The 18,833-nt window shown below is 42.1% G+C and overlaps 1 protein-coding gene and 1 long non-coding RNA gene across 2 annotated transcripts in view; one reads left to right on the plus strand and one right to left on the minus strand.

Moving 5' to 3' along the window:
• VPS4B (vacuolar protein sorting 4 homolog B) overlaps positions 1–3,460 on the minus strand; it is a 31,667-nt gene extending 28,207 nt beyond the window's left edge. Inside the window, exon 1 of the mRNA XM_027118708.1 lies at positions 3,193–3,460. Within this exon, the coding sequence (XP_026974509.1) occupies positions 3,193–3,219 (27 nt within the window). The 5' untranslated portion in view covers positions 3,220–3,460. The remainder of the gene's footprint in view (positions 1–3,192) is intronic.
• A 5,407-nt stretch (positions 3,461–8,867) lies between these two features.
• On the plus strand, positions 8,868–17,495 carry LOC113626820 (uncharacterized). Its single transcript, XR_003435297.1, has 2 exons — positions 8,868–9,064; positions 16,466–17,495. It is a non-coding gene; the product is annotated as an uncharacterized LOC113626820 (long non-coding RNA).
• The last annotated feature ends 1,338 nt before the right edge of the window (positions 17,496–18,833 follow it).

The raw sequence follows: 18,833 nt of genomic DNA on the forward strand, positions 1-18,833 counted from the left end.
ATTCCACTGGGTCTGTGCCTTGGTCCTTGTCTTTCCTCATTCTATAAACTTTCCAAGACGGCCACACCTCTGCTACCATCTATATGCTACTAACTCCCAAATCCTTATTCCCAGCCTAGCTTAAGTTCTATACATATGTACCCAGCTGCTCAATGGACAGTTCTACCTGACTGTCCCCACAAGCATTTCAAGCCCCTGAAGTTCAGGACCACCCTGGCCCCAAATATGCCCCCTCTTCTTGTAATCCCCACTGTCAAGCTGTGCCCTGTACACACACAATGCTTTCATTCTAAAACAAAAACGTGAGCTTACTGCCTTCTCTGACTCCCCTCTGACAGCAGGATGGGGACCAACCACCTATGTGCAGCACACACTGCTCCTTGTCATGTGGCTTAACTAGGCTTGACCCCTCACCTGGCACACTCCGTTCCCGTCACACCAAACTACAGGGACAACCCAGATGGCTCAGACTTCATACCTCCGTGTACAGTGTGCTCTCCACCTGGAATACCCTATCCCATTGTCCAACACTCAGCACAGTCACTGTGGTCCTCCAACTGCAAAGTCCTTCCCAGCACCCCCAGGAGGCCTAGCCTCTGCTTCCTCTAAATTTCCACTGCCTCTTGTACATCCTTCCAAAGGTCACAAAGTATCCTAGTAGTCCCTTTATGTCTGATGTTTTCACGTCAGAATATAAGCCCTTGGAAATCAAGGATGATACATTTCTTTTATGATTCCCCAACATGTAGCAAAATGCATGACATAGTAGACACTCAGAAAAGTAAATATTCAGGACTGAGTAAACTTTGAGTTCTATACACAATGAACTTGCAGTTTCTCCCAACCCTCTGCGAGGTTTATTACACTTCTAGACTGAGGCATATGTTGTTTTTCTCTGCTTGGAATGCATCCCACTTTCTTGTCCAAGAAGGCATGACTTCATAGTGAAAAAGCACAAACTTATAAGCAGATAGACCTGGATTCAAAATTAATCCAAGTCTTCAATACTAATTAACTGTATGTCTTTGGGCAAATCATAAACTTAATAAGCTTTGGTTTCTTATACTGTGAAACTGGAGTAATACCTTGAAGAGTTGTTTGGAGGACTAAATGAGATCACATCAAACACCAGGCAGAAAATTAGTGTCAGTAACTTTCACTCTTATCTAAGCTCACATCATCTTCTCTGCGGAACATTTCTCATTTATCCTTGAAGAGTTACACAAGCCCTTCCTTTCTGCCCTCCCCCACTAACCTTTAATTCTATTAGAGCATTACTGCATTATTTATTTTGATTTTTAGTTATCTGCATTCCTCCATTTGATTATAAGCATCTGGCTATGGGGATTTTGCCTTGTTCAGTGAGAAATCGATTCGTTAGTTGAATATTCTTCATCCAAATTTCCTACATTAGAAGGTGGAAAAGGTTGAATGAGAAAGCACATCTGTGACCCAACCACTGATAAAAGTATAACTCATTATCTCTTCCTCTGTTTAACACTATCAATTATGCCTTTAATATGGGTCAATCTGAAGAACATCCACAATCCAATCCAAATATGATGCAAAGGATTACAGAATGAAACTGCAAATGTTGCAAAATAAAAATGATCAGTAAATAGATGAAAATTATATTGTAGAATGCCCAAATCACATGCAAACTCTTGACAAATAAAAGTTGGTGTACTATGTATAAAATAGATGAGCAACAAGGATATATCGTATAGCACAGGAAATTACAGCCATTATCTTGGATTAATTTTTAATGGAGTATAATCTGTAGAAATACTGAATCACTATGCTGTACACCTGAAACTATATTGTAAATCAATAAAACTTCAATAAAAACATTTTTTAAAGATGGTGGAATAAAACTATGCAGTTAACTGACAAACCAACAAGGATGAAAACAAGGCATTTCAAAAGAAATCACCTTTGATCCTCAAAGGAACAACAGTTTTATCAAATGACCAATACTTTTTCCAAGTACATTTACCCAAAAAACCCCTTCTGAATGCGGCTACAAAAAACTAATGTTAAGTGAAGATTGTTGCATCTTAGTTTAATGAAATCTTGAAAAAATACACATAAGTCAACACATGACTTATTCTTTATTCTAAGAAATAAGTCACGTTGCAATTATATTTTGTTAAAGACATAAAACATTTATTTTCATAATCTTTTGGGTTGATTTTCAAGATAAAAGTCCCAATCAAGTGCCCCACCTCCTTTTTGGTGAAAATTTGATCTCGATTTAAATCAGTCTACTTTCAGTGATTTTTCTTCAGGATCAATTATCCTGAGCTCAGTATATCCTCTATTAATTATCCCAGGTGCCTATACCAGGCACTCAACAAAAGCCTTTTCAACTGCAAGATCAAGACAAAGATTCAATATAGGGATTCACGCTACTCTTTTGTCCCAAACTTGACTAGTGGACTGGAGCTCTCGAGGTTAAGTCATATTCTAAACTCCACTGAAGCCCCAGATCCATTCTAGGGATGGGAGACACTGTTTGAAAAATTTCTCATCTCCATGAATTCCATTCCACAGAGGTCTAGCAATTAAGTCTAAAGTATCAGGATTACATGCTTTATGAACAAAACACTGAACTCACTGCGGTAGGGGTGGGAAAGTGAAGTCACAAAGGAGTTTAAGAAAACTCCATGATCTTATTTATATACTATATTTTGGGAGCCATTAGCGTGCACCTGAACGTATAGCTCAATGAATTCACGGATTCCTCAGATTCTGAGACTGTGCTCACGTTTCTATTCACCTGACAGCTCGAAAAGGCTTTGCTACACCAGCTTGAGGAACTAGGACAGAACTCGAATCACCCTATTTTCAACTGGTCCAGAGTAATGCACTGGATACATTATGTTCTTTCCTCTCTCCCTTACACTGACTGTAGCGTTCGTGCCTCTGTTCAAAGCTCTGCCCAGCTCGGTTCAAACTCGGCTGGTTTGAAAAGGAAAAAACAAAAACAAAATCCTCAACAAAAGTCATAAGTCCCACAAAGCCAGTGGACTTGGGAAACCCCGGAAGCATGCGGAAAGCGTCCAATTCTCCCACCTGCCTCTGGGCCGGCGCGCCACCGCTTCCTCCCTCTTCCCCGCCCCCCACTTCCCACCCCACGCCCAGCGCCTCCCCTTGGCTTGGGCTCTCCAGGGGGCGGGAGGATGGCGATACCTGGAGGTTGCTCGAGGTGGATGCCATGGCGGAGATACGAGGCGGTTCCTCGAGGAGGAACGGGGGCAGAGGAAACCTACAGTGGCAACGTCGAGTCGAGCCCGGAGCTGCCCCAAACGTGCGCAGGCCGGGGGCTCTTGGACCTCAAGCGGCGGCCTCCTTTCCGGAACTTCTTCCAAAACAACACTGCGCTCCAAAAGCCAGCGGCCCCCCCAACCCTCACAAAACTTCCGCAACCCTGAGCCCCTCCGGGCTCTCGTCCGGCCTCTAGCCTCAGTACTTCCGCTTTCGTCATCACCACGCGCGCCACCCAGTCCCGAACTAAGCCAGCCGAGGCCTGGCGGAAGTCAGGCGCAGGCGTACTGCGGCTCCGGCCTAGGGGCAGGGAGACCGTTCGGGGTTGAGCACTATACTCTTTTCTTCCTTTTACGGAAGTCTTATCCTTTGAGATGAGTTATTGTTTCTGGCTTCTTTCACTTGACGGAGAATGGAGAGTGCTCTGTCAATCTTGTGAAAAATGTTATCCCGTCTCCAAGACCCGCTGGTTGGGGACTTTGGGTCCGTTACCATTTACTCCTGTGTAAAGTGGGGGTAATTAAAGTACCTACCTCAGGGTTGTGGAGAATGCTAGTGCTGCGCGGTTAGGCGCACTGCAGAGTGATAAGCGAACACTTCATCCCGCAAGCATTTTCTCAATGGTTATTGCCATGGCTCTAGGAAGCCCCGAGAATTTCAATAAAAGTTATGTATGGCGCTGCCCTCAAGGAGCTTATGGCAGTCTGGTGGGGATGCAGGCTTCTGAACACAAGTCTTGTGAAACTGTTAGATCAGATATTATTTATTCCAGTTAACGTTACAGGGAAGGTTAATGGCTTGAGCAGGTGAGTGCTGTATGCGGGACCACAGATGTCAGGGATTAGTGGCAGAACTAAAAGAAGACCTTTTTCCAGCATTCTGTTGTTTGCGGGCACAGTCCTCTTTTTTTTCTTCCTTTCATAGTTTAGCTTCTCAAAGGAAAGCGAAATAGATGTTTAATCACTCCAACGTTTTACTTCCCTCTCATTCCCTAATTCTTTCCAAACATCTGGTGTCTCCTAAATAAAGAACTTCCCTCCCTCGCTTCTTACTTAGTATTGTCAAATACCCAGTTCTTGAAATCTCTTCCGGATAGTGTCCTAATGTCCTTCCTCTAACCTCTTCACTTTCTCCCCTTCTTACTCTTAAGGGCAGAATTTCCTCAAGAGTCTGACGTGCTCTTCTTTCTCACTACTCATGCTCTGCTCATCTTATCCCCTTCCTGGGCTCCAGGTAGCAATAGAATAGAAATGGCTTCAAATTTAAATCTCTAGCCTGCCCTGTCCTCTGCCCAGCATTTATAGCTACCTCCCAGAGAGTTCCAAAAAACCATAGGGTTTTCCCACAAGAAAAATTCAACACGTTAAGAGCCATATTAATTATCTGAAACCCCAAACTTCCTTCTCTGATCTCTCCTTAGAATAATATATCACCAAATCTCCATCATGCAGGCTCAAAGCTAAAGCCCTCTCTCTGCCTGTGTCTATCAATTCTCCTTCCTACCCACCCTGTCCCCTTCCAGTTACTGATAAAATACTATAGGGACTCCAGCCCTTAGAATATCAGCACATAATAGACATTTAATAAATATTAAACTATTTAACTGAGCTGCTTAAAATAAGTCGCTGCTTCCTTAATGACTTTCAAGCTTGATTTTGCCTGAAGATACAACCAGATTCCAATTTACCTTTCAATTCAATCCCTAAATGTTTACTGAACACCCACTGAAGACAAGTCTACTGGGCATTAAGAACCTACAAAGACGAATAAGGTGTGGTCTTTGCCATTTAGGATTTTACAATTTAGTGGAAGGCAAGACATGTAATAGTGAAAAGAGAATTCATTTGAGTACCACAGTTGAGTACCACCATGTGCCAGGCTGTTTTAGGTGCTGGATATGAAGCAAAGAGTCAAAAATTCCTCTTTTATCACCAATACAGTAATAAGTCCTGTTGATACCATGTGCTCCCTGATATGCAATGAGGAGAGTGTCACCTGCAGTATTTTAAAAAATCTATAACCTCAGTCTCATCATGCGAAAGTACCATACAAATACAAATTGAGTTTTTTTTTTAACTTCTACAAAATACCTAACCAGTGCACTTCAAAAATGTCAAAGTCATGAAAAAACAAGGAAAGACTGAGAAACTTGTCACAGATTGCAGGAGACTGACAACTAAATGCAATATGGGATTCTGGACTGGATCCTGGAACAGAACAAGACAGTGGAAAAACTGATAAAACCTGAATAAAGTCTGTATTTTAGCTAACAGTATTATACTGATGCTAATTTCTTAGTTTTGATAAGTATACCATGGTTATTTAAGTTGTTAACAGTAGGAGATGTTGGGTGAAGCATATATGGGAATCCTCTAGATCTTTGCAACTCTTTTGTAAATATTATTTTTAAATAAAATGCTTCCTTTAAAAGTCCTGTTCTTTGGGAGCTTACCTTCTAATGGAATAGAAACTTTTTACCTTTTACGTATGTGAGATAAATAGAAAATATATATTGGTCTCTGCCCCTGGTTCCTGGCACACAGCTCCTGAACCCTTGGAATTTCCTGGGTGATCAAAATGTCTTTTGTTCTAATGAGGTGACCCTGGGTGGGCTCCTGGATGAGGACTGATCACCATAAAGTCCAAGCCATGATTAGAAACTTGGAATTCTCAGCCCCCCCACCTCCATCCTCTTGAGAAGACAGAAGGGCTGAAAATGGAGTTAATGATCGATCATGCCTATGTGATGTGATGAATCCTCCATAAAAATCCCCTAAGTGTGAGGTTCAGGGAGCTTCTGGGTTGGTGAACGTAGAGGTGCTGGGAGAGTGATGGGCTCTGAGAGGGCACGGAAGCTCCTCGCCCCTTCCCAAATACCTCGCCCTATGCATCTCTTCTATCTGGATGTTCAACTGTATCCTTTATCATAACCTTTTATAATAAACCAGTAAGAGCAAGTAAAATGTTTTTCTGAGTTCTGTGAGCTGCTCTAGCAAATTAATTGAACCTGAGGAGGGGGTCACCGTAACCTCCGATCTATAGTCAGTTGGTCAGAAGCACAGGTAGCATCCCTGTCTTGTGACTGGCATCCGAGGACTGTGTGTGTGTGTGTGTGTGTGTGTGTGTGGTAGTCTTGTGGGACTGAGCCCTTAACTTGTGGGATCTGACACTCTCTCCAGGTAGATAATGTCAGAATTGAATCAAATTGCAAACCACCCACCTGGTGTCGCAGAGAATTGCTTGGTGTGAGGAAAAGCCTTCCAGTATTTGGTGATCAGAAGTATCAGAAGTGAAGTACGGCATGTGTAGGTAAAAAAGACAGGCAGGGAAGAAAGACCTAGCAGGGAAGAACTGAGTCATTCCAGTGTAACATGTTTAAATATGTAAGTGTAAAAATGTTATATTCTCTATGGTTTACAAAGTATTTTCACATATATTTTCTCATTTCCTAATTCTGTGAGGTAGATCTTAAGTATCTCATTTTTACAGATGTGGAAACCAAGCCTGAGAGAGAGAGAATTTCCCCAATCCATGCAGCTCTTAAGTGGCAGAGCTGGAGTTTGAACCCAGGGAACCTGACTTGGGGTCCAGTATCAGAAGATGGACGGTGACAAGTGCTAGAACAGAGGCAGGACACACCGTGGTACCACAGAAGGGAGAATGCTGAATTTGGAAGGAGTGGTTAGGAATTTCTCAGGGAAGGTATCAGTTAAACTGAATCTTCAAATCTTAAAACTGATTTTGACAGAGGCTAGGCCATTTCAGGCAGAGGAAAAGCATGAATAAAGCCATGGAAGGGTGAAGTATATGACATGTTTGAGGGATGGCTGGAATGTAGGGGAGCTGCGGGGAAGGAGTGACCGGAGAGGAAACTAAAATGGCACCCGTGGGCACTGCCAGGTGTTCAAGGCTTTGGAGATAAGGAGTCTGGACTTTGTTCTGTAGGGAGTAAGGATTCATTGAAAAGTTCCCCGCCCCCGCTTTGTCCCTCCTTCCCTCCCTGCCTAACTTTGTTCCTTTTAGAAGAAAGTAGCTAGTAGAGTCCTGACTTGGTCAGATAACAAGTTTCCCTTGCTCTCCGAAAGCAGAGTATTCCTGTGAAAGCTTCATAAGCCAACATGGCGTAAAGCAAAGAAACCATCACCTTAGGGCACATCTTGCTAACAGACACACAGAATAAATCGAGATAAAGCACAGGGGCTCACAGATACAGTTCAAAGCGATGGCGGCTCCATGCTGAGATGCTGAGTGTAGTTCCTGGGAAGGAGTTTGGCGGTGCCACTCTCCGTGGTGGTAACTCTGTAACTCACTGCGAAACAAACACTGAACTATATTTTTTCCTGATTTTTCCGTAAAAGCAAAAATCCTCTTCAGATTTCTTTCAGTTAGCAAAAACAGGTACTAACTCAGGTCTTTTGTAAAAGCGAAGTGACACAAAGCAAATTTTCAAAAAGCGGGGGTGACCTGTATTGGTTTTAGGAAGATGAATCTCGCAGTTGTTTTTGTAGGAGGGACCAGGGAGAGAGAGGAGGCAGGAAGGTGAAGCAGGAGGCTACTGCGACAGTCTTAGCTTTTAGAAAACAGAGTCTGCAGAGCCAAACAGCATATTCCCCATTCCTGAAGCACAGCTGCAATTTGGACTTTAATTAATACATCCTCCTTCCCTCAATTGCTTTCACCAATTCAACCTGTTAAAATCATACCTATTCTTCTAGTGCCTGTTCCAATGTCGCTTGCTCAAGACACCTTCAGAACCTCTCTGAACTCAGCACTGTGGGACCTTGAATTGTCCTGAGATAATGCAGGCTAAGTGCCTAATACGGTGCCTGGAGCATAACAGATACTCAGAAATTGTTAGCCTCGCCTGAATAGTGTTCCTTCTTTCCAGACTGTAAGGTCACCAAGGCCTAAGACTTCATCTTATTCATTTTTTATTTTTTTTTTTCCGGTACGCGGGCCTCTCTCACTGTTGCAGCCTCTCCCGTTGCGGAGCACAGGCTCCGGACGCGCAGGCTCAGCGGCCATGGCTCACGGGCCCAGCCGCTCCGCGGCATGAGGGATCTTCCCGGACCAGGGCACGAACCCGTGTCCTCCGCATCGGCAGGCGGACTCTCAACCACTGCGCCACCAGGGAAGCCCTCATCTTATTCATTTTTATAACCCCTCCCCCCACCCTATGCCCTCACTCCCCACATATACACACAGAGTATGTGCTTAAGGAGCCAAGGTGTGTTAAACAAAATGAAGTTTCCTTGTGAACGAGCTTTGGCTGGTAGGTGGCATCTGTGGATTCGTCTTTCCACAGGGTCTCACACCCAGCCCGTCCGGGACCAAATCCATCTCAGACCATCTTAAAGGAAATGCATAACCTTGAAGGCCTCACAGCAGGAGCGGGCAACCTGCTCAGGTCCACTCAGGAGTCAGGTCTCTGCTTGTTGTGTCACCAGCTCCCTCCCTGCCCTGGGACAGAGCAGTAAGGAAGGCAAAGCACTGACTGGGCTGATCATGGGAAGGAAGTGACTCATCGGGGATCTCAGGCAGAAAACCTGTTCTCCATATCAGGCAGCATACCTTTCTGAATGTGCTGGTCACCTGGAGGCCCAGCCCTTTCCCACTTATTGTTGTTCCTTTTATTCATATGAAGCTACAGAGAGTCCCGGCTGGAGAGGTGGGTGTGGGAACCGACCTATCAACATCAGTCAGCCCCGTGAGGATGGGCGTGTGGACTGAGGCATCCATTCTTCATCACGCGTTATCTAAGGTGAATATCCTCTAAGGCATCAGCTCAGAAGAAAAGGTGAGGTGCCTGCCCTCTAGAAGTTTGCAAGCTAAGTCATCATCCCCCAGACTGTGGGTCCTTGGACCACAGATAATGTACATATGTACAAACTGCTCAACCCAAGTCCCTTCCTGAACGTTTTCTCCAAGAACGTCTCCTTTGCTCTTGTGCTGGATTCAGTATTCAAGTGATTTTGGCTGATAGTGTCTTACTTGTTGAAGGAAGGTGGAAAATATTTGATCTCTTCTCAAAACTCCCTTTTCCCTCTCAGAGTAGGAGCTATAGTTTTTTCAGCTTTCTCCCTCTCTCAAATTCCAATTAATTGATCTTTACCAATAGAATAGGAAACAGCATTTTATAGCCTTAGATATACTCTCTATTTACAGATGAAATGACTTGCTTCGTAAAAATGCAGTGTAGCAGTGGGTAGGTTGGCGGGGGCGGGGAGGGAGAGTGCGTGCGTGTGTTATGAGTGAAACAAGAGATGGTCTGTTGACCATTGTAGCTGTCAATAAGTGCAGAGTGTGAGGGGGTGTTCACTGGACCAATTTCTCTGCTTTTCTGTATATTTTAAATTCTCCACAAGAGATTTTTTAAAAATTGCATTTCACATTTGCGTCGAACTCCTATTTAAATTCTTTGTCCAATTTTCTACCGTAGTGCACATCTTTAAATCTTTCTCTTACTGATTTATTAGTCTTTTGTATATTAAGAAATTTTATATTTTGTGATATGTGTTGCAAATATTTTCCCATTTTATTCTTTCAGTTATTACCTGTTTTGGGTATGAGAATATAAGTTTCAATATAGTCACATTTATCATTCTTTTTCTTTTTGCTATGTTTAGAAGAACCTTACTCACTACTAGGTTACTGGAGACCACAGTACACCTGTGTGTTCTTCACGTACTTTCAAGGTTTCATTGCTTCATTTAAATCTTTGACCTCTCTGGAATTTATTTTGGTGTAACAATTAAGCTCAGGGTCTGGTTTTGTTGTTTTATTTTTACTTATTCCAAATGGGTGGTCAGTTCCCCCAATGTTATTTACATTCTTCTTTTCTCTGCTCATTTGAATGGCTACCTTTATCATATACCAATTTCTCACAAGGATTTGTTTGTCTGAAATCTTGATTTTTAAAAATAGTCCTTTTCACCACCTATTCTTATGCCAGCAGAACTGTTTTTATGACAGTAGCTTGGTAATACAGTACCTTGTGGAGCTGCCTGCCTGGTTCACCCTAAGCAGAATGGAAAACTAGCCAAGGGCTCAGGCTCTGATGCTAGAAGGCTTGGTTCAAATCTTGGCTGCAGCAAGTGTGAGGCAATTACTTAATCTCTCTAAGCTGCTATTTTTGCATCTATAAAATGTGGAAAGAATACTACCTGTCTAATGGGGGAATTAAATGAAACTAGCATATGGCAGAACTGGGCTTGGAACATGGTTAACACCCACTAAATGTTAGCTATCAATAATTTTCTAGATAGTTAAGGTTTTCTCATATTTACTTTTCCATGTTAACTTTAGTATCATTTTGTCAAGGTCCACCTAAAAAGCTTATTGATTTTGTAACTGAATTGATAGATTAGTTTAAGGCAGATGGGGATCTTTAAAATATTGAATTTCCTTCAGGTTTCAAAAACATGTGATGTCTTTTCTGTCTTCTTGTATGCTTCTTAGTAGAGTTTCATTTTTTTTCTTCAGATAGTTTCTGAACATTTCTTTTAGGCTTATTTCTAAGGTATTTTATTGTGCTATTGTTGTCATCATAAGTAGTATATTTTCTTCTCATATTTTCTAGCTGGTTATGGTCTATAAGTAGGAAACCATGGGATTATATGTAGGTTAAATTGCCAGACACGTTGTTTCTAATAGATTATCAATATACTCTCTTGGAGTTTCTAGGTAAACAATGACAACATCTGCAAATAGCCATATCTTTGCCTCTTTCCCATACAATGTTGAAAGTGTCAAGAGTAGTCATCCTTGGCTTTTTCCTAACTTTAAAGGAAATGCTAGTAGTGCTTCACAAATAATCATTTTAAATGTTATCGTGTAAGTTTTCTATTGCTGTGTAACAAATTATCACAAACTCAGCAGCTTAAAACAACACATTTTTATTATGTCACACTTTCTGTAGGTCAGAAGTCCAGGCATGTCCTAGCTGGGCGTTTGCTTTGGGTCTCACAAGGCTGAAATTAAGATGTAACCTGGGCTGCGTTCTCATCTGGAAGCTCAGCTAGGGAAGGATCTACCACTTTGAAGCTCCCTGAAGTTGTTGGCAGAATTCACGATAGCTCATTTCATCAAATCCAGGAACACACACACACACACACACACACACACACACACACACACATGAGTCTCGGCTGCTTCAAGTCTCTGACTCTAGGGAAGGGTCAGACCTTCTTTTAAAGGGCTTTCCTGATTAAGTCAGAACCACCCAGGATAACCTTCCTTTTGATTAACTCCAGGTCAACTTCTTAGGACCTTCATTACATCTGCAAAATCCCTTCACCTTTGCCATATTCTGTTGGTTTGAAGGAAGTCACAGTTTCTGTCTGTACTCAAGGGGAGGGGATTATACAAGGGTATGACTCATTGGGTGTCCCTTAGAGTATGTCCACCACGGTAATATTTTACAAGACACCTCTATAAGGGAGATAGGAAAAATTAATATTTTAACATAAGAGAAATATGTAAGATTTCATATTATAAATACTATCGAAAATTTTTGTTGGTTCTCTATCTAATTTATGTTTTACAGGACTTTCATAAGTATTACATTCATTAAAATAGGTAATTAGAAAAATGGAGTGACTGACAGAGAAAGAAAAATACTGTATTTTATCACATATATGGAATCTAAAAAATAGAACAAATGAATGAATATAATAAAACAGAAGCAGACTCATAGATATAGAGAACAAACTAGTAGTTATTAGTGGGAAGAGGGAAGGGGGAGGGGCAAGGTGGGGAAGGGGATTAAGAGGTACAAATTACTATGTATAAAATAAATAAACTACCAGGATACATTGTACAGCACAGGGAATATGGTCAATATTTTATAATAACTTTAAATAGAGTATAATCTATAAAATTTTTGAGTCACTATGTTGTACATCTGAAACATAATACTGTAAATCAACTATATCTCAACTAAAAAAAAGAAAAAAGTGGAGTGATTAAAGACAGAAGCATATAAATAAAGGCTTAATGAAATATCTATGGCTTGCAAAATTGTATGGAGTAGAGCATTTGGTTTAGAAAGAGGAATCACCTCTTTGTTCCTTAGAGAGATGCTGACCAATACATATTCTAGCAGCAAAACTGGTTTAGCTATAGAAGCTCTTATTGTCCACTGAGAGCTCCTTCTCCAGAATGACTTGTTCTTGTTGTCTTTTGAGCAGGGAAAATCTCCCAAGATTGCTACCACCAAATCAACAGAGATCTGGGGTGAGATTGTGGGGATGGAATCATTTTTAGTTCAAAAATCAACCTCCATGTACTTCTCATGGACTAGTTTTAGGAGAAGGATTTAGGAGAGTTTAGGTTCCATTTCTAATAACACCCAGCATGGGATAGCGCGATTTCCCAAATGACAACATTAACAACATCAAGTAATGACTGTCTAGATTAGCAAAGGAATTTTGCCTATCGCTATCCAAGCCAAGATTTTCCCAAGAATTACAGCCTAATTTAGTTGTTCATTGTCCCATTTGATTGCTAAATTAAGTCAACTCTACAACAAGATTAAGCAGAAAGAAAACGAATACACTATGAGAGTAGCAGCTATGTGTTTTACAGGAGAAGGCTCAAATATGATGTCTGTTTACTAGTGTTTTTTTTCTTCTTCTGAAAATAGTGGAATGCTCTCTTCACTCCTTTATAAACTCATTATTATCAACTTTAAGCAAATCTGTTGAGACCTTAAGCTTTGTTTGCATCTTCCTTTTCAAAGTGTGTAGACTTACATCTGCAGACATTTTCAGAGATATCATTGTGTCAGAAAAAAAAAATTGGTTGTGGTTTTGTGTACATGTCATGATTTAATTACTAGCTAAACAGTAAGTAGCACTATGGTAAATTTCTGAGTAATGATGAGCGTAATACTCTGGGTAGAGAGGGGTGTTGAGGCAGGATTGGGGACCCCTGAGTAAGAGGTCAACCTGACCACTCTAAGACAAAATAAGCGGGGCTTCCCTGGTGGCGCAGTGGTTGGGAGTCCGCCTGACGATGCAGGGGACACGGGTTCGTGCCCCGGTCCGGGAGGATCCCACATGCCGCAGAGCAGCTGGGCCCGTGAGCCATGGCCTCTGAGCCTGCGCGTCCGGAGCCTGTACTCAACAACGAGAGACGCCACACCAAAAAAAAAAAAAAAAAAAAAAAAAAAAAAAAAAAACCTGGCAACTTTCTTCCTTGTGATTTATCTGTAATTAAAAACAGATTTGAAAAGGATACATTTCAATGGTGAAATGAAAAACCAAGAATCGCCAAACCTAAAAAATGTCTTATTGGCAGCTGTTGTTTCAACGCAACTTGAGGTCAATATTTTAACTAGATAAGACATTTAATACTCCTGTTTCCATTCTATTCGTAATTGTGTTGGTCTTGGGAATTAAAGTATGTGGGATGGAATTCTGATTTATATGTGTAAATAAATGTAAACCCTGGGATTTTAAGAGGAAACAATAGAATTGGTGATGTACCTATGTTTGAACCAATAGTACTTTTCAATCACTCAACCAACTGGTACTGATTGAGTTCCTATTAAGTAGTCAGACCTGAATCTGATGTTTCAATGAATCCAAATGAGAAGTCAAACATGACCCTTTCTCTGCAAAACTTCTAATATAGTTGGAAAATCAGAGCAGTTACAATCAGAAAGCCGTCTTCACTGGGCAAAATGAATACTAAATACAATGTAGACCTTATGAGTGAAAAAAAAAAGTGGTGAGAAATGTCTGCTGTGATCATAGAAAAGGTTGGGTCTGAATTGTGCCTAGAGAGGGCACTTTAGAAGCAATGGAAGAATTTACATTTGTTCATAAAAAACACTCTGTGGGGCTTCCCTGGTGGCGCAGTGGTTGAAAGTCTGCCTGCCGATGCCGGGGACACGGGTTCGTGCCCCGGTCCGGGAGGATGCCACGTGACGTGGAGCGGCTATGCCCGTGAGCCATGGCCGCTGAGCCTGCGCGTCCGGAGCCTGTGCTCCGCAACGGGAGAGGCCACAACAGTGAGAGGCCCGCGTACCGCAAAAAAAAAAAAAAAAAAAAAAAAAAAAATTTAAAAAAACACTCTGTGTCACTGAGGAGGGTTGTCCTTTCTCATTATTCAAATTATAATTACAAAATGGAAGTCTTGAAAGCTCAAGTGTTTATTCACAATCTTGGCCAAATTCCACCTTGGAAGAATAAGCATAGGTTAAAAACCACAGCCAATTCAATTATTTAATTTCACTGTATTAAAGCTCAAGGTTGCCAAATGATCTCATTACCAAATTATATCCTAAGGTCATGCTGGGAAAATAAGCTATTCTATGCCAGACAAACTACTCCCAAGGGCAACTCCTGGCCAATGACATTTTTGAAGTTGCAAAATGGCTGTGTTTTTTATTGCAAAATTCCATCCTCCACCCCTGGTACTCTTGGAGGGTTCCTAGGCTTACCCAATCTAGTGAAACAAAGCGCTGGGCCAAACAGTTATTTAAAAGACACTCAGTAACACATGAGTGACAACTAGTAGCAATCTGAAAAGCAATTTTGTAATAGACTTTACAATTGGACAACTTAGGTCTATAAAAATTATAGGAGAAAGCAGCAAGTCGTAGCATTAATGCCAAGTACCTTCCACATATTGTTATGATCAGGTATTTACCGGTTGTTAAAACACTCTAGTAAGAGATGTCAAGCTAGGGGAAATTACAAATAAAGATGTGAAAAGACTGGAAAGTTCAGCTTTCATTCTTCTTGTTTTAGGACCTGTTTTTAAAATGGTGGGACTTTGTAGGAGCAAAAAGTTCAGGTTCCCTCTTAAAAGAGAAAGTATATACCCCTATCAAGGCAAGGAATACCCCCAAAGAAAGTGGTTTTATTGTGCCAGTGAGAAATTCCAGAAAAGGGATATTATAAGAGCCCCTAAGGAGTAGATTCAGGTCAGGGGAAATATATACCTTGGAGAGAGATGGAGACATTAACTTATTTAGAAGCTGGCTCTCTTCAAAGACCCCAGAGTGTAAAGTATCATGTAATTGATCCAAGTGGACAATATGTCAATCAACAAATCTAAATTGAGTTGACTATTATGTGAAAGGCATCTAACCCTCCAAGCTCCTTCTAAATTTTCCGAATGAAAAAGGCCAGCATTGTGCATTGATTGTCTAAGTAACGGGTATTATGACGCAAATGTGTTTGAGAAATGCCCGCAGAGATGTTGTAATTTTACTGTGTAGTGTCTGCACATTGTCGTGTGGTAGAAAGAGCTCCCTCTGGGCTTGAAGTCTTGACGTCCTAGGTTCTAATCCTGACTCTCCCACTCAACAGCTTCGTGGACTTTCTTAGAGAGTTAAGAGAAGAGTTTGGATGAAACTCGGTGTGATTTAATCAGAAGACCCCAGGTCTATACTCAGCTCTGCATAATGACTTTCCTCTCCCTTAGGAAAGTCATTATTAGCTTCTGTTGTTTTTAGTGTGCTTGTTTGTGACGAGGATGAGCTAGATCATCTCTAAAATCTCTTATTGCTTTGCACCAACCCTTCAAAGTGTAGCATAATTATATTACTCGAAATTACTGTGGACGCTTAGAGATGTATCTCTGCTTTTATGCCAGGTTGTTGAGGCACTGTGATATAACATTAAGTATTAGAGATTTTGAGGTGAGACCCAAGGACAGGCACTTAACTGCTCTGAAACCTAGTTTTCTTATCTTTAAAACTGGACTAATAATTCCTACTTTACAAGGTCTCTGCAAAGGTAAGAGATAATGAACTACAATGTCTGGCCCATTGTGGACATTCAATAAGTGGTGGTGTTTTTTATCTTCACCTCCGTGAACCACTTGATGCCAAAGTGTAGCATTATTCCTGTGGGAAAATAAAATAGACTTCATAACAATCTACAATTTCTAGGGGAGCTTTGTGGTAGACAGCATAATACTATCTTTTGTAATGGAGATGGTGATCAGATATGAAATTTTAGGAAAACTTACTAATGGACTCCAGTAAGAGTCCATTACTTTACAAAGGTATTGGATGTTACCTCTGTAATACCTTTTACTCAGATCTTAGAGTTAATTCTGACACTTAATGCCCATGGTTTCCACCGGTAGTTAGCTCCAGCAGGCCCCAAATTAACTTAAAGGGCTACAGTGTGGACTGGAGGAATCTTCTCACCACGGCATTTTTCTTTATGATTCTTTTCAGGCTTCTATTTTTTTGCCACCATTCCTGACATGTCGCTTCGCCACTGCTCTGTGCTTCTACATTTTAGCCACATCTGGATGCTGTTGGATGCTTCCTCTTTCTCGCAGGCAAACACAGCACAGCAGGCAGGTTTCTGCCAAGCTCGCCACTTCCCTTCATCGTGTTTGGAGCAACAGTGATCCTTGTAAGGTGCAAAGTGAGAAACGCTTCACATTTTACAGAGTAACGCTCGATTCTGGAATCAACTTTGAATTAATTAACTTATTCCACTTTTGAGCATCTGCCGTTCTCTGTTCTTGAACCTGGGACTTCTTGTTGGTTCTCATAAGTAGGCACTGATTCGTACTTGCTTTGATGCTTTCACTGGCAACCCCCTGTATAAGGCACGATCCCTGTTCTCAGAGTTTATGATCCATTGCAGTATGGGGAGATTAGGAGTAGACAGTTCCGAGAGACAAGTGTGAGCTGAGCGTTACAGGCAGCGGATGCTGCAGGCGTGAGAAGAGATTGCTCTGGGCTGGACCGGGCTGCCTGCTGAGATGCATGAACTCTTGAGCTGATCCTTTGCAGCGGGAGAGGAGAGGCCGGGCCAGGCGTGGGGGCAGGATGGTGCCGACCGCATGGTTTGTGCACAGTAGTTTCACAGAAGATTCTTATTATGCAATCAGTTCATAAGCTCATCTCTGCTGTGGACATTCTTCCTAGCCTAACACAGGGGAGAAAAGTGGGTGTCATGTACTGGATACGTGAACTTGGTTGGATGATACGTCCATGTAAAGTCCAATTTCTTCAACAGTTACAGCCAACATCATGGGTTAGTGGCTCGTTTCAGATGGAACACGTTACTGGGAGAGAGCAGCGCCTAGGTATCTGTGAGCTGCCACCTCTCCCTCTGCTGCACGTAAATATACACATGCGACGGGTGGGTTGGGGCATACTTAGCTCTACAGTGTATTCATTTTATGTAGGAACTTATTCACTAATCAATTCTCCTACTTATGTGAATAAATCCAAATGTAGTAAATCTGTACATTTCCTGGCTGTTCGTTATTTCTGGAATATTCCTGTGATGGATTGGAAGACGTTGCAAAATACTTTTAAAGAAACCTTGTCAGATGTCTGAGCACAGAAAGCAGGAGGTTGTGTCTGGGGCTTCTGGCGATGCAGCTCCCAAGCTACTCGTTCTCGTTAAGGGGCTCCCGGTGTTTCAGTGTCCTGGTGCTGCTGTAACCAAGTAGCCCAGACTTGGTGGCTTCAAGCAGAAGAAATGCATTCTCTCGTCATTTTGGAGGCTGGAAGTCCCCAGTCGAAGTGTTGGCAGAGGCCTGCTGCCTCTGAAGGCTCCAGGGGAGGGTGCTTTCTTGTCTCTCTTAGTCTCTGGTGGTTGCCTGTAACCCTTGGCGTTCCTTGGTTGGTAGACGAATCACTCCAGTCTCTGACTCTGCTGTCACATCGTGTTCTCTTTTTTTATTTTTATTTTATATTTATTTATTTACTTATTTTTGGCTGCATTGAGTCTTCATTGCTGCACGCGGGCTTTCTCTAGTTGTGGCGAGAAGGGGCTGCTCTTCTTTGTGGTGCGCGGGCTCCTCATTGCGGTGGCTTCTCTTGTCGCGGAGCACGGGCTCCAGGTGCGTGGGCTTCAGTAGCTGTGGCACGCGGGCTCAGTAGTTGTGGCTCATGGGCTTAGTTGCTCCGCGGCATGTGGGATCTTCCCGGACCAGGGATCGAACCGACGTCCCCTGCATTGGCAGGTGGATTCTTAACCACTGCGCCACCAGGGAAGTCCCACATCGTGTTCTCTTCATGTCTGAACCTCTGTGCCCCAATTTTGCTTTTCTTATAAAGACCAGCCATCTTGGATTTAGGGGCCATCCTAATCCAGTAAGACTTCATCTTAATTTTTTAAAAAATTGAGATTTATTGACATATAACATTATACTAGTTTCTGGCACACAACATGATGATTTAATATTTGTGTATATTGTGAAATGATCATCACAATAAGTATGGTTAACATTTATCACCACACATAGTTACAACTTTTTTTTTCCCTGTGTACCTCATCTTAATCTGATTACATTTGTAAAGCCCCTATTTCCAAATAAGGTCACCTTCATGGGTACTGAAGGTTAGGACTTGAACACATCTATTTTGGGAGGACAAAATTTAACCAACAGCCTGCAGGTTGTCCAAGCCGAAGAGGGGGGCAGGGCCATGCTCCTCCACGTGGAGGTGGCTGGCGGGTAGGGGCACAGTCTCCCTGGTGGACAGAGCATGTGAACTTACAAACTCAGCTTGGGCTTTCTTGTTTGAGTTTGGGATCCTAAGCAGGTGGCCCAAAGCAGCGAGGTCGGACTCCATAGAC

Source organism: Aethalodelphis obliquidens, unplaced genomic scaffold, assembly GCF_003676395.1.
Source record: "Aethalodelphis obliquidens isolate GAN/ISIS:26980383/991018 unplaced genomic scaffold, ASM367639v1 scaffold19, whole genome shotgun sequence".
Lineage (NCBI taxonomy): Eukaryota > Metazoa > Chordata > Mammalia > Artiodactyla > Delphinidae > Aethalodelphis > Aethalodelphis obliquidens.